At 46.8% G+C, this 16,117-nt stretch overlaps 1 protein-coding gene across 4 annotated transcripts in view; it reads right to left on the minus strand.

Annotated features, from left to right (window-relative positions):
- Positions 1-16,117, minus strand: part of ETV6 (ETS variant transcription factor 6) — a 251,284-nt gene that overhangs the window by 143,205 nt on the left and 91,962 nt on the right. The window contains exon 2 of one of the 4 annotated variants that reach the window (XM_047787530.1): positions 391-520. The exons of 1 other annotated variant lie outside the window; for it this stretch is intronic. In XM_047787530.1, coding sequence (XP_047643486.1) covers positions 391-520 — 130 coding nt within the window. Of the gene's footprint in view, positions 1-64; positions 335-390; positions 521-16,117 lie in introns of those variants that run through there. 2 more of the 4 variants (XM_047787531.1, XM_047787529.1) reach the window with 2 other exon arrangements.

Here is a 16,117-nt window from a genome sequence, read left to right on the forward strand (position 1 = left end):
CCAGGAAAATACTGAAGGGGAGGAAGCATGGACTTCGGAAGACGAAATTTCCCCCCCAATTCACCTCCTCTCTTCGGCGATTCAGTCAGCCCTACAGTGCCATGTCCAGATTTGGGAGGGTGACAGGTCACAGCCAGACGAAATGAACACCCAGAGAAACGACGGCCTGGAATCTCAAGCTTTTCCCAGCCATGTGGGGTTGGGTGAGGGAGCACAACGCCGAAGCTTCTTCTGGAAGCCATGGGAAAACCACCTTGGAGCGCGCCCCAGCCCAGCCTGCAGCCCGGCCTCCCCGCCCCACGGGGTCAGGCCTTCCGCCCTGCTGTCTATCGGTCGGTCCATCTGTCCGGCGGGCCATCCCCCTCCCATCGCGGAGGCGCGAACACTCACGCAGGTGCGCGGGCAGGCGGATCGCGTCTTCCTCCATCCTGAGCGCTCGGGGCACTGGCACATGAAGCGGCGTCGAGGAAGCGTAGCTGGGCACCGGGCTCTCGGGGGGCGTATATGAAATTCGTTCCTGCTGTTAAAAAGAAGGGCAGCGAGAAGGGAGGGGGGGAAGACAATGAAAGCCTGGAACAGAGATGTGACATCCGCGCAAGGGGCAGGAGGGCCGCGGGGCGGGGGCGCTGGCCGCCTCCCTAGACAGCTGTGTTTCCCATCGCCAGCACTGGGAATTGATCACGAAACGCTGGCAAGGTTTAAAATGGGGCTTGTCCTCTGCCCTCGGGTCAAGAGGTGTCCATTTTTTCCCCTCTCTGTACGAGTGGTTTGTTCCAGTAAAAGAGGCAAGACCAAGGGAATGAAACTATATGTCCAAAAGCGTGGCTTTAAAGAGCTCCTCTCTCAAAAATTCCTCTAAATTTTTACACTAAAACCATGTTCCCTCTTCTCTGGCAATATCCCCAAGCTTCCAATCAACGTAGGAGTCCATACTCAGATCCAGTCAGAGGTGAGCCCAAATGATGGCTTCTAAGTTCTAGATTTAGTTAATAAATCCACGAGCAAGATTTTTCTCTCACCTACTCTGTCTTTACACAACCACTACCAAACACCTCCAGCGTTTCATTTTTTTCCCCTTCCCAGCAGGGAGTTATCTGCCACATCAACAGGCATTTCCTTGTCTCCCCCATTTCTCTATCTTAGAATGACTATTTCCTTTCCTTCTGAAGCATTTCAGGGCCCACTCACAGAATAATCCTCAGTTAAGGAAGTACTGTTTAATTGAAGATCTTTACTCAACCGACAAAGGAAAGGGGGACAAGAAGACTTGACACCACCTCTGTTTAAATTCAAGCACACAGTGTTTGTTAGAGCAATTAAATCAAGTGGATGAGATGGGAGGATTATTATTCGTTTTCAGTTAAAATGTGGCAAATGATGGCAAGAAACCAACCATTGTGTTCAGCTGGAAGAGGAGGGCAATTTACATCGCAGCTCGACATACCAACTGGTTTGACTTGCAGTCCACACAGAAACATAACTTCCGTTCGTTTCTGTGGTTTAACTGGGCAAAGTAAAGTGGGACACACACGGTCCAAAAATAAGGTGGCGGTGGGGTGGTGGGTGGTGGTAGGAGATCCGTAAGTTGCCATTGTGAAAACAAAAATCAAGAGCAGAAGAAAAAAAAAAAAAAAACACAGATTAAAATAAATCGAAGGGGGTGTTTACGTTTTGGAAAGAGTTCTCTAACATTTTAGACTCTATCAACTGTGCAAAGGGAAGCAGGGGAGTCCCCCAGCCCTGGACCAAAATGAAGCTTCTCTTCTGCTTATAACCTGGAAAGTTTGGTGGTTGTGGTAGGAAGTTTCAATTTTAAATGAATATATACATGCTTTTTTTGTAATTTCCGAATGGAATCACTATACCGTTCCTGAGGCATCCTCTACGGACAACTAGGGCATTTGAAACACTTCTGTTTAAACACACATCTTGAAGTTTCCTAGTGAATTTCTTTTTTTCTTTTTTCTTTCTTTTTTTTTTTTTTGCCTTTCCTAGGCTGCCCCTGCGGCATATGGAGGTTCCCAAGCTAGGCGTCAAATTGGAGCTGCAGCTGCCAGCCTAGGCCAGAGCCACAGCAATGCCAGATCCGAGCTGTATCTGTGACCTACACCACAGCTCATGGCAACACTGGATCCTTAACCCATTGAGCAGCGAGGCCAGGGATCGAACCTGCAACCTCATGGTTCTAGTCAGATTCATTTCCACTGCGCCACCACAGGAACTCCCTCCTAGTGAATTTCTTACTGAAGGGCAGACACCCTCGACTTAGATTTCACCTCTGGATCAATCAAGGTGTCCTACGAAAGGTTGCCCAGAGGCAACACCTTCCACTTCACCTTTCGTGAACTTCACCAAACATCACACATATTTGGGGCAACTCTAACTTAAGGATGAGTTATATTTTTGGTGTTTGGTTTGGGGGTTTTGAGGTGAAAAAGGCAAAGACATAAACACACATATGGGAAACATACAAAATATGTTTGGGGGTTTTCAAGGTGAGATAGCTTTTTTTTTTTTTTAAACAGTTAAACATAGTCTGTTTTTCTAGTGTAAGAAATTCTCCATACGCTTCAACCCTCAACTAACTCCCCACCCCCACCCCAGTCCCAATATACGTCTAGCTATCTTATCTACCGTTAACTTTATTCCCAGAAATAGCTTTCTGTTTTGTTGGGGTTTTTGCAGAAGTGAAACTGTTGATGAAGAAAACATCGTGCAGCCAGAGCTTTCAAATGGCATGGCGCGAGCGCGAGAAAAAAAGAAGGTGGCATTTCGTAAGACAGTGACTATCTCTCAAAGCCAGGAGAAACTGACAAGATCCTGTAACTGGTCCGGACGCGTGAGAGAGGCCACCTCAAGCCCAGCTCCTCACCCTCACCGGCTCCATCGAGGTGGGAGGAACCCAGCCCTCGATGCAGATTTGACTTTGTTTCTTGGGAAGTCGATCGTGAAGCCTGCTGAGAAAAGGGTCGAGCGAGGTGTCACCTTGAAAATGTATACACTCGGACTTGCTACATTATCGTGTTGGGCCTTCTTTTTGTTGTCCTTTCTTTGGAGCAGCCCCCTGTGTGTTTCCATTTGTGCCTGGTCCCCTGTCCTTATTGCTACCCTGAGTCCACACGGCACGGCCGGACCCCTCGTGCCCAAACAATTCGAGATGAAAACCGCCACACTATGTCACGATGACACCCCTAAAAAGAAGGCCCGAGACTGAGGGATTGTGGACCTCGAGGGCCGTGTACTCTTGGTGATGGTTTTCACTCAGCAATAGAGCAACACCTTAAGCCTGGGATGGAGGCTCTTTTCAAAAGGTTCACTGACATGTGGAATCTGAAAAAAAAGGACAGACTGAACTTCTTTGCAGAACAGAGGCTGACTCACAGACTTTGAAAAACTTATGGTCTCCGGAGGAGACAGTTTTGGGGGGTGCGGGATGTGCTTGGGCTGTGGGATGGAAATCCTGTGAAATTGTGATGATCATGATATAACTACAGATGTGATAAATTCATTGAGTAATAAAAAAAAAAAGTTTCAAGGACGAGATTTGTGCAAAACAAAAGAAACGGTAGGTACTTTGACTAAAGGGGGAAAAAGCAAAATGTGCTTTTGGGCCCTCGAACAATATGCTAGTGGCCACACACCTACGGTGACCCTGGGTTTGTGGCCAGCAGCGGGAAAGGGGACCCCAGAAAGGATGCTGCCCAGTGTGTGGGCTCCTGTCCGAGGAGAACCAAACTCACACCTGGGGACCCCACACCACAGACGCATCTCCTTTATCTTTTTGTTCCTCTCTGGGGTGACTGACATGGTTCTCATTCTTTTTTTTTTTTTTTTGGCTGCATCTGCGGCACATGGAGGTTCCCAGGTTAGGGGTTGAATGGGAGGAGCTACACAGCCACAGCCACGCGGGATCCAAGCCGCATCTGCGACCTACACCATAGCTCACGCAGTGCTAGATCTTTAACCCACAGAGTCAGGCCAAGGATCGAACCCGAGTCCTCATGGATATTAGTCGGGTCAGTGACTGCTAAGCCACAATGGGAACTCCTGGTTCTCATTCTTAAATCTACTGCTATAACCATGCACCTAATATCCACTGTGGCACAATCCCCAGACTGTCAGCTGTTACAAACATGAAATAAACAGCGTCATCTTTGGGAGTTCACATTATGGCTCAGCAATAATGAACCCGACCAGTATCCACGAGGACATGGATTCAATCCCTGGCCTCGCTCAGTGGGTTAAGGATCCAGCATTGCCATGAGCTGTGGTGTAGGTCGCAGACGCGGCTCAGAGCCCACGTTGCTGCAGCTGTGGCTCTGGCTGGACCCCTAACTTGGAAACTTCCATATCTTGCAGGTGGGGCCCTAAAAAGACAAAGAATAACATACTGCTCTCTTTGATGGAGACACCCAGACAGAGAGGCTTAGAGAGACGATCAGACCAGACGGAGAGGCTTAAAGAGAAGAACATCCGATACCCCAAATAAAGGAAACTTCTTTATTCTCAGAACTGCGTCTCTAGTCTCAGCCCAAGGAAGGGAAGGGGAGTACCAGCTTACAGGGCATTTACCTCTAGAGCACGTTGTCAGCCGGATGAAAACCAGAGGTGTTTTAGTTTAACATGACAGAGGGGAATAACGATTTCCCCAAGAGGACTATAACCGCTGCTCTAATTAAATTAAAATGCTGCAGACAGTGATGTTAATGCCTTCGAGTGGCTGAGGAGGATACACTGCCTGCGGAGGTCAATGGTGTGACGACACATGCCGTGATGTGGTTACATTATTGTTTAGATGCTGCAGAGGGAAAACATGCTGCTTTCCCATGTGCCCGCACAACCTCTGAAACCTATGGGCAGAACAAAAGGGAGCCCTGCCACTTCTCAGGCCAGTTGTGATATCTCTGAGAAGGGAGTGGGGTGGGGGGTGGGGGCTGGAAGAACAGCACAAAGCTCTGGAAAGAGAAAATAAGGCTAAAAATAGTTTTGGGCAACGGATGAAATGTAAATGTTACTCACCATTATAGAAAGCCGAAGAAAAAAATGAAATGGGATATGGAGTGGGGAGGCTGCAAGCACACTGTGGAAACCAAAGGGAGCTCTATCTCCCCTCTCCTCACTCCTCCCCAACCAGAAAAGGCCAGAGGGAACCCATCTAATTCTGCTCATTTTTGAACCAACTGCTTAAAACCTGTGACTTTCACGTAAACCGAGCTTAGAGGCTTTGTGTTCAGGAGGAGAATGGTGTTTCGCCTCTCCCTGCCCCCACTCCATGCCTGCCTTTTAGAAAAGAGTTAAAAACTGAATATTCTTATTACCAAAAGAAGAGTCTTGGAGTTCCCTGGTGGCCTAGTGGTTAAGGATCCAGTGTTGTCACGGTGATAGCTTGGGTTTGATCCCTGGCCCAGCAACTTCCACACACTGTGGGTGTGGCCCGAAAAAAGTCTTTCCTTTTCAAAATTATTCAATTGGGAGTTTCTATCAATCACAGGGATCCCCTAGTGCATTTATGCGTTTGTTTTTACGCCATTAATAAGTTTTTGAAAACCCTGCAGCCCGGAGAAACTGAAATGTGAACCTTTTGCAAATAAAGTTAAACCATTTCTGGAACTGAGAAAAACAGAAATAAAGTTTGGCTGTACAGTCCACCCATATCTGGGTGAGTTCAACCAACCACGGAGTGAAGACATTTGGGGGAAACATTTTTTTTGGAAAGTTCCCAAAAGCAAACTTGAACTTGCCACATGCTGGCAACTACTTATATAGCATTTACATTGTATTGGGTATTAGAAGTGATCCAGAGATGCTTTGGAGGGAGGGTGTGCATAGATGATATGCAAATACTGTGACATTTTATATCAGGGAGTTAAGCCTCCATAGATTTTGGTATCCTCAGGGGTCTTGGGACCAGATCCCATCAGATCATACCGATGGACAATTGCACTTGCAAAAAGATGGTTTAGAGTTAAATTCATCGGAGATAGAGTGGCATGCTGATAATGTTCAATATTGGGAGGTCAGGATCTCTTTTCCACTCTGTATCTTTCAAGGAAAGCTGCCTGGGAAAGATGATGCTTGTACCACAGTCATCATCTACAGATTGAAAGAAGAAATCTCTCTCCTATGGGAAACTATTGAGATTTACTAAACTGAAGTCTGAATACACAGTTATTTAACTATACTCTCTGGCTGTAAAATAATTCAGAGCGGTCGTTTGGCCTTCATTATTAACAAGTGAAAGCAATGCATCACCAAAACACTGAACAAGACTGATTTTTTTTTTTTTTTAATAGGGCTGTACCTGCAGCACACGGAAGTTCCCAGGCCAGGGATCAAATCCAAGTCATAGCTGCAAGTCACGCCACAGCTGCAGCAATGCCAGATTCTTTAACCTACTGTGTCAGGCTGGAGATGGAACCTTTGCCACCACAGAGTTAATACCAGACCCTAAACCCCCTGTGCCACAGTGGGAACTCCTGAACAAGACTGAATTTTGAGCTGCAGTGTTTTAGGTGTCATGGATGCAACCAGCATACACAAGGACCTGCACTAACGTACTCCTGCATGCCAATTTCTTTCACTTGAAAGACTACACGGAATATTTTATTCATCCTCAAGTTTAGTGAGATCATCTTATCCTGAGAAAAGATACAAACGTCATTCTTCTTTGCTAAACTGTACACACAGCCACAGTCCATGATATCACCGGCATCTTTCCAGAAAGAAACAGTATACTTTAGGATCTGGGTTGAGAATATAGCTTAGGATCTGAGGAATTCAACTAACAATTCTGAAGTAGAAAACCAGGTCTGGCAAATCACAGCAGTGAGGCTGTGACACTATCTTTCCATCTTAGAGGCTCCAAAAGACATCTAAACCAGTGGCCCGAGTCAATTTTCCTTAGGGTCCAGCTCCACTCCTGAGAGAAATATCCCTCTGGATGCTAAGTCATTAGATTTTTACACCCCAACTGGTCTTTGGGTTTTAACATGCTTGTAGTCATCTCAGAGGGTTAAAAAAAAAAGGGGGTGGGGTGGGGGGAGTACCAGTGAAAACTAGGATGGGTGGGACTTAACACTCCTGGTCCCCAGAACATCCTCCCTTGGTCACCCAGACACCCATTAAGCCGGGGGGGGGGGGCGGGGAGGGAGAGCAGGGGAGGGTGCACCTCACAAACCACACTCACACTCTGTGTGAATCTTCCTGGGAGCCTGGCTTTACCTGTCCAAGGAGTGCTCTTGCTTTGGACACTGAAAAAGATGGGTTTGGTACCTAAACTATGTAAATTCCTACATACTTTGAACTGAAACAGTCCTTTCCTCCCCTTCCTGACCTACGATATGCTAAAATCTGAAGACAATGTATTGCATCTGTCAAACAGATACAGCAAAGCCACAGCACCTTAAGTCTTCCTTTTGCCCAGAACTAAGTTATTTTTTTTTTAATTTTTTTATTTTTTGCTATTTCTTGGGCCGCTTCTGCGGCATATGGAGGTTCCCAGGCTAGTGGATGAATCGGAGCCTGAGCCACCAGAGCCACAGCAACGCTGGATCCGAGCCGCGTCTGCAACCTACACCACAGCTCACGGAAACGCCGGATCGTTAACCCACTGAGCAAGGGCAGGGATCGAACCCGCAACCTCATGGTTCCTAGTCGGATTCGTTAACCACTGCGCCATGATGGGAACTCCAGAACTAAGTTATTGATGCACAATTAGATAAAGAAAAAGAAGCCTGAGCAAGAGGTCCTGCAATCAGCATCACTGTAAAAGATTACTAAGTTTTTTTTTTTTTTTTTCCCCTATGACTGTTCTGAAACATTTCAGCATTCATCAAGCGTCCCCTAGGAGCCAAGGCCTTTCCTAAGCATTATGAATTTCACCACTGTAAGTCCTAGAATTTCCAAGATGGCTCTAATATTAAAACTGCTATATCATTTTACCCATAAGTAGACATGGATACTCATCCATCAATACTTACACCCCTAGAACCTATGTCCCAATCTTGGCTGGAAAACACAGTCTTTGCAACAACGGGGGAGAATAACTAGCATTAAGGCGGCACTTGGAATGTGCTTCCCCCAAAGCCTGTGTTTTCTTTCGGACTCACAGTAACCCTGCAAGGAAGGCATCATGGCCCTCCCCCTTCCCCATGAGGAAACTGATCTGAAGATTGCAGGGCTTGAGCAATCTATTGAAGTCACCAGCTCAGGAGGTGGCGTGGCGGGTAAGAAAGTTAAGGGGGGCCAGCCTGTCCGCAAGGGCTTCACCACTTCAGGGGAATCCCATGAGGTAAATCCAAGCTGAAGACAACAGGTGTGGCTTTGGACTATTTCCTTGCTTTGGGCTGTGACCCCTCACAGAATTCCAGCAGGGGTCCCCAGGATCACTCCACAGAGGGCCCCCAGCCAGGGTGCCGACTTTTTGTAAGCATGTTCCTTCTCCTACTGGAAGCCCAGATGGAAGGAGGAAGTGCATTCAGCTGAAGGAAGGGGACTAAATGCAGCGGACGAAGGACGTTCTCCCGCCCGACCCCTGAGCGCTAGACTCTATCCCAGGACCCCTACTACCGCAGGACGCAATCAGCGAGGCCTCCAGGGCATCTACAGCGATATCGTGCCCATGAGCAGTTCACTCTGGCCAGAAACCTCATCTCAGGGAATTTTTGAGGAAGCCCATCTTTGTCACTAACAATTTCTTCGACAACCACAAAAACCATGTGCCTTACTCCGTGCCTTTCCATTTATCCGAGAGCAGCAAAATCTAAATGTACAGGCGAGACGCACAGGAGCAGTGAGGAGGAAAGGCCCCGTCATTTATTCGGGGCCTGTTGGGGGCAGATCTCTGGACTGAGAAGGAGAAATCACAGGGGCCACCGTCCAACAACGCTTGTCCAGCGGTCTGACGATGCACCCTCCCCTGCTTTCAAAGAAGAAGGGATGATGGAGGCACTAAGGGTGTAACTGTGGGATCCTCGTAGATGTCTTCAAATATGGAAGGGCCAGTGTCAGAAGGGTTAAGGCTTCCCTGAGCATCTCAGAGGGCAGGGCCGGCCACAGACACCTGTGCGCTAGAAATGTGCCTCTGATTTACTGTTTTCCCCCTAAAGCTGATTTCAGCTGAGGTCGAAAGGTGACTCTGAAAGGGGTTCCTTTGGTGGGAAGGAACGTATATAAAACTTGAAGGTGCCTTTCCGAGATGCTGCTTCTATTCAATCTTGTATCTCCCAGCAAGACAGAGCGTTTTAATTACAGTGTGGGCAGAACAGATCCAAACAAAACAGGATCACCACAATCCCCTTCCCTATCCGTTGGTCCCCTGAGGCCCCTTCACATGATCTGAGGGTTCTCCCCAAAATAATCTGAAAAAGCACTAGCATCGACAACTCGCAACAACCCTTTTGAAGACAGGCGCTAAAGCAAAAACCTCAAATAGATTTCTTTATTGTTCTCATGTACAGACATTTTAATTAAGATCTTTTCCAGCCCAGAGATAGCTAAGAATTTCTTCCTCTGGTTTTTCCTTTCTTCTGAATTTCTTAAATATTTTTGACATGAATAGTAAGCAGAATCTCAAGCTGTGATTCCTTTGCATGCCAGGTTGTGGTTTCCAGGGAGGTCTAGGCTGGAAGGATGCTCAGCTCATTTGGCTGGAAGCCAGTGCTGATGCAGGCAAGGTCACGGGCTTTAGACCTGGCTGGGAAAATGAAACGCACGCCACTCCACAGCCCAGGTTACACCCCAATCCCTGACATGATGGAGATGACTGCTCTCGCCCAAGGTGGAGATTGGGGACCAACACCAAGACTGGATTAGATCAGCAACAAACAGCGCCACTCCTGGAAACCCCAGGAAAGCACATGTCCTACTGACTGTGGGTCACTTCAGAATAAGAAAGGGGGTGTGGAGTTCCCCTTGTGACTCAGTGGATTAAGAACCGGACTAGTATCCATGAGAATGCAGGTTCAACCCCTGGCTTGGCCCAGTGGATTAAGGATCTGGCATTATCCTGAGCTGTGATGCAGGTCACAGACATGGCTCAGATCCTGTGTTATGGTGGCTGTGACACAGGCCGACAGCGGCAGCTCCAATTCGACCCCTAGCCTGGAAACTTCCATATGTATGGAAACTTCCATGCCATAGGAGTGGCCTTAAAAAAAGAAAGGGGGTTAAAAAAAAAGGGGGGGGGGGGTGACTTTATACAGAGGCAGCTGGTATCACCTCTAGGAAAAATACAGTGTTGCTGTGGGGTTTATCTACAGGTACTCATAAAGCTTTTGTTCAACCCTTTGCAAAAGGGTCACTGAATTCTTTCTTCCTCATTCTAATAGCAGAAGAAGCAGGTACTCAGAAGAACAGCAGCTTATATCCCAGGCACAACAAAGTGTGGCCAAGTTCAGCTCTTGATTAGCTGCTTTCTCCTCCATTAATGCCATTCCCTTTAATGATGTGGCTATTACAATTAGCCAGTCTGCAGTGTCCCTGCCTGGGGCTAATGAGTAATGAACTGCAAGAGTTACCAGTTAGTTGTATCAAGGGCACCATTAAAGGGCTCGTCTCAATTTCTCCCCGCAAAGGAGCGATGTCTCCCAGGCATGTCCCACCTGCCATGGCTCCCCTGCTGCACTCACGGCGCCCCCAGGAGCCAGCTCCTGGGGGGCTCAAGGGACCTTAGCATCTGAGCAGAGGGAAGGATGGGGGTCAGGCTTCCGTGGAGCCTCAAAGGGATGTACATCAACCATTTATTCCTCCTTCCCTTTCCACCTGCCGTCTTATGCCTCATAGACCTTCCCCGCGTCCCTAAGCAGTATCCCCCTCTCTGTTCCAGCATCACCCTGGGCTTAGCCCATCTCCATTTCTTTGGGAGTGACTGTCCCTGAAAACCTTGGAAAAGGAAGAGAGAGAGAAAGAGATGCTCCAGCTTAAATGCACACCCTCAGCAGCTTGCTAGGGGTGGCTGGAGGGGAGGCAACTCAGACCTTCTTTAAAACAGAATGGATTTTTTTTTTGCCCTGTGATTTACCTTCACAAAAATGTCGACTTAAATGGATCACATGGAGTACTTGTTCTGGCTCAGTGGAAATGAATCTGACTAGTATCCATGAGGATGCAGGTTCAATCCCTGGCCTCGATCAGTGGGTTAAGGATCCAGTGTTGACGCAAGCTTGGTGTAGGTCTCGGACGTGGCTCGGATCTGGCGTTGCTGTGGCTGTGGTATAGGCCAGCGGTGACAGCTCCAATTCGACCACTAGCCTGGGAACCTCCATATGCCTCGGATGTGGCCTTAAAAAGACAGAAAAAGAAAGAAAGAAAGAAAGAAAGAAAGAAAGAAAGAAAGAAAGAAAGAAAGAAAGAAAGAAAGAAAGAAAGAAAGAAAGAAAGAAAGAAAATGACAACATGCTGAATGAAAAGTGTTTGGTGTTAAAAACTGGACGCCAGAGCAAGATGTACATTCTAGTTCAAATGAGGGTCATCCAGAGAAATGCCAAAGACAGACTCTAAAATAGCCCCACTGAAGTCTGCATGAAGTCCCTGCCAGGTCCTAACTGGAAGCCACCCATTTCCAAGGAACCAGTATATACTCCACCCACCTCCATCATGAAGAAGGCTGGGTTACAACTCCCACCAGGGTCAAACCGAACTAATTCCGTTGCTCTGCATCTATCAGATAATTCCCGGGTTGCCTCAGGCTGAGAAATAAGCAGAACTAGAAAAAGCCCTGAAAACTATATCTAGAGTAACAAGTGCAAATTAGGTCTGGAAAAAGATTTATGTATCTCTGGAAAATGTTTACTACCAAAATAATTTTCAACAACCCCCCAAAAGAACACTATCCTTAAAAAGCACCATAAAAGAAAGACGTCAGCATCTCCTCGGCGTTTGCTGCCTGAGAAACTGGCAATGCAATACCCAACCCTTACCGACACACACTGTTATTTTAAAGATAAGTGAGATGCAGTCTATGAGGTATTATGAATTTTCTGAAGCAAAGGCTCTCCGCAAATGCAAGGCGTGATGATGGTGAGAAAACCTGAAAAGTCCCAAATAAAGCATTACTTTTTATGTGCGCTTTAAGAATTCAACTTGTCGGACTTCCCGTCGTGGCCCAGTGGTTAACGAATCCGACTAGGAACCATGAGAGTGCGGGTTCGATCCCTGGCCTTGCTCAGTGGGTTAAGGATCCGGTGTTGCCATGAGCTGTGGTGTAGGTTGCAGACGCGGCTCGGATTCCGCACTGCTGTGGCTCTGGTGTAGGCCGGTGGCTACAGCTCCGATTAGACCCCTAGCCTGGGAACCTCCATATGCCGCGGGAGCAGCCCTAGGAAAGGCAAAAAAAAAAAAAAAAAAAAAAAAAAATGAATTCAACTTGTCTGTGTTGTAGAATGGGAGATTAACTTAATTGAAACCATGACTGAAGGTGGACAATGACTTCACTCTACTGACGCAAGAATTAGGGCAGAATTTATCCCCCTCCACACCCCCTGCAGCCTCTGTAACTCAGAAGTAACCTATAAACAACCTTGAACACTGATTAAATCACACACCTACATCTCCGCTTTAGAAAAGCTTTTCCAGAAGTCATAACCATCTTGGCAAGTAATTTTTCACATACTGTCAGAAACCATAGAAATTCTGTGATTTTTAGACACATGACTCCTTAAAAGAACTCAGGAAAGGCATCTTCCTCTTCATTGTGGTCACGGTTAGAAAGACCTGAGGGTTTTTCTTTTTCAACTCCTGATCACTCAAAACAAGTTCGGCTTGCAAGGTGAATATTCCTATGAAAACGCCATCAGCACCAGTAGCGTTCTACAAACTTAATGACAGGAATGAGAGTAAAACAGAGGCGCGTGTGTGCACGCGCACCCGTGATGACAGCAGTAATTAACACAACGTTTAGCAGCTTGAAAGAATAAACTCATACACGGCACCCTTGTAGCCCTGTTGTTGAGACTAACTGATCGTTTATTTTACACAAGACCCTGTGCCTTCATAACAACTGTTGTGTTCGATAGTATGTGAAAAATATGCTTGCATTTCCACCTACTTCAGGGACTCGGGATCTTCCAACAATTTGGGAAACACACATTTTCAATCAGGTATTCTGAATCTAGGCTGCATGTCAGAATCCCCTAACAAGGCTTTAAGGGCGGGAAAAAAAAAATCCCAGTATCCAAGTAAACAACCAGGTATCAACATTTCTAAAGCGCTTCATGGGACTCCAATATGCAGAGAGGGAAGACTGAGAATCAGTACCTTACATCAGGACATGAATAAGTAAATCCAGACACACGTGAAATGATTATGTTTCACAATCGTTTTTCAGAAGCCTTATTAACCATCCGCTAATTGTCCTTTCCTCCTGAGTAAACTGCTGCTGTTCTGTCTTTAACCACGAAACAGAGGCAATAGTGTAATACAGGCAGTTCCTGCATGATGACTCCCTGACCCGCATAGAACAAGGGCCCCAGACAGGTGTGTCTGCAGAGGTTCCTCTTCCCTCCCAACTGGCTCTGGAGTTCCCCCCCATTCCCACCCCTGCAGAGGCTGCTCAGCTTCTCTTTCTGGAGCTCCACAGGGGCCTCATGTTCCCAGCAGCACCGGCTGCACTTGAAGCATGTAGCAGCAGCCTGCCCTCCCTTCCCGCCTCTCATCCAGAAGGGTCTGTCTTCAGGTGCTCAGGTCCCAGACCCCCTTCCTCCAGCTTAAGAGTGAACCCAGGGGTTCTCACTGTGGTGCTGTGAGTTAAGAATCTGATGGCAGCAGCTCATGTCGCTGTGGAGGTGTGGGTTCTATCCCTAGCCTGGTGCAGGGGGTTGAAGGATCCAGCATTGCCACAGCTGTGGCTTGGATCCAATCTCTGGCCCAGAAATTTTCATATACCATAGGTACAGCCAGAAAAAATTTAAATAATAATAATATTAATAAAAGAATGAACCCACATCCAGTAGCTTAGAGTCTGGGAGCCACTATTCCCAAGGTAAGGGGCACTGACCCCACAATGGCCCTCGGGGTGCCTGTGCACCACTCTAAATTGGTGTGGGGAACATGTTCCGCCCCCCCCCCCCGCCTCCAAAATAACCTTGCTACTAGTGATTAGGTCTTTATTTTTGCACATAAACTGTCACCTGACTATAATCAGGAGAAATGTCTTTTAAAAATTTTTTTGGCTGCACCTGCGACCTGAGAAAGTTCTGAGGCCAGGAATCGAATCTGAGCCATTGCAGTGACACAGTCGACTCCTTAACTGCCAGGCCATTAGGGAACTCCTGGAGAAACGTCTTAACCCCTCAAGCAGCTGGTTTCTTAGTACAATCTTGGAGCCTAACCAGTAGAAATCTTGAGCCTGCTAGGGTCTTTACCAAGAGCATTGAAAGCCCTTCCATACCCGTTCTGCCCTCCTAATGCCCCCAGGAGGCATGTCACCAGCAACAGCACAAAACCTACTGGACAGATGTAGGAACCGAGGTGGAAGGGTTAACAAGATTCTTGGATGAGTCCCAGAACTGCTCTGGAGGGAGCTAGCAGTCCTAAAGCCAGAGATGCCATCTTCCTCCCAAGTTACCTTCTGCCTATGGTGCTTTTTTTTGCTTTTTTGTTGTTGCTCTTTTGGGGGCTGCACCTGCAGCATATGGAAGTTCCCAGATTAGGGGCTGAACCGGAGCTGCAGCTGCCAGCTTCTGCCACAGCCTCAGCCACACCAGATCCTTCACCCACTGAGAGAGGCCAGAGATCGAACCTGCATCCTTATGGATACTAGTCAGGTTCGCAACCCCCTGAGCCACACCAGGAACTCCCTGCCTATAGTATTTTTTAAAGGAGTTCCTGTTGTGGCTCAGTGGGTTAAGAACCCAACATTGTGTCCATGAGGATACAGGTTCTATTCCTGGCCTCACTCAGTGGGTTAAAGATCTGGCATGGCTGTGGCAGTGGCTGGCAGCTGCAGCTTCAGTTTGACCCCTAGGCTGGGAACTTCCATATGCCACAGGTGTGGCCATAAAAGTGGGGTTCGGGGGGGTAACCTCTTGGTCATCACGATAAAGTCCGTGTTAAAATGGCCCTTCAGGGGAAGAGGAGCTCACTTAAGACCAGAGCTGATTTATTTATTCATTCTTTAATTAAAAAAAAAAAAATTCTCCCAAAAAGTTACTGGAAACCAAAGTCCTTCCAATAAGACAAAATTTCAACAGTTTCCAAGCATCTTGATGTTATTAGTATTTTATCTTTTCTTCCTTTAAGCAAAACACAATCCTAAAACAGTGACAAAATTATGGCACGAAGATGGCTTTCTTATCCGAAATTCACTCAGGTGGTGAAAGTCCCAGAGTGGGTAGTAATTCTCATTGCACCTTTAGGAAGCAACTTGCCAGCCAAGCTGTGAAAGCACACTGTGGCATCACCAGCCAAGCCTCAAAAGGAGTGTCAAGGGTTCTAACACGGAGCTGCCAACAACAGAAAACTATCACAGAAGGCTCTAGAAAGTTTAACCAAAACGTTGAAATAAGGACTCTGAAAAATCACTTGGAGCTTGTAGAGTTGACATAGGAGCTAGAAAAGGGCTAATATTTCCTTCGTCGCTGTGAAATTCCTCTTGCGTTGTATTACTTTATATTCCTTGCCACGAGCCAACCGAATCTATGCTGCCAATCATCAAGATTTCTGCCTGAAGAAAAGGTGAGTGGACTGGGCAGACACAAATGACAAAGCGCTGATGCAGGAGAGAGTTCTTTGTTCTCATGAGCATCAGTGGTTTCTCAAACGTATTTGCAAACCATTCTGATAAACACAACCAAAGCTATCTTCTCAATGAACTTACCCTTGTTAAAACCTACTTTCCAACTCTCAATTGTTATAAACCCATCCATATAAAAGACCACAGCATCACAACTGGGAAAATGTGTCTGCCACTTACGAAGTCTAGTGACTTCCCCTAGAAGGTCCTAAGCACACTTCCCATGGATCCTATCAGGCATTGTCTAGACTAGCGCCGTTTGACAGAAATAGGATACAAGGCACATGTGTAATTTCATGTTTTCTAGTTGATGCAGAAGAAAAGGTAAAATTAAGTAATGTATTTACCCCAATATATCTAAACTATTCTTTCAACATATAATAAAAA

This window comes from Phacochoerus africanus, chromosome 7, assembly GCF_016906955.1.
Source record: "Phacochoerus africanus isolate WHEZ1 chromosome 7, ROS_Pafr_v1, whole genome shotgun sequence".
In the NCBI taxonomy this organism is placed as follows: domain Eukaryota; kingdom Metazoa; phylum Chordata; class Mammalia; order Artiodactyla; family Suidae; genus Phacochoerus; species Phacochoerus africanus.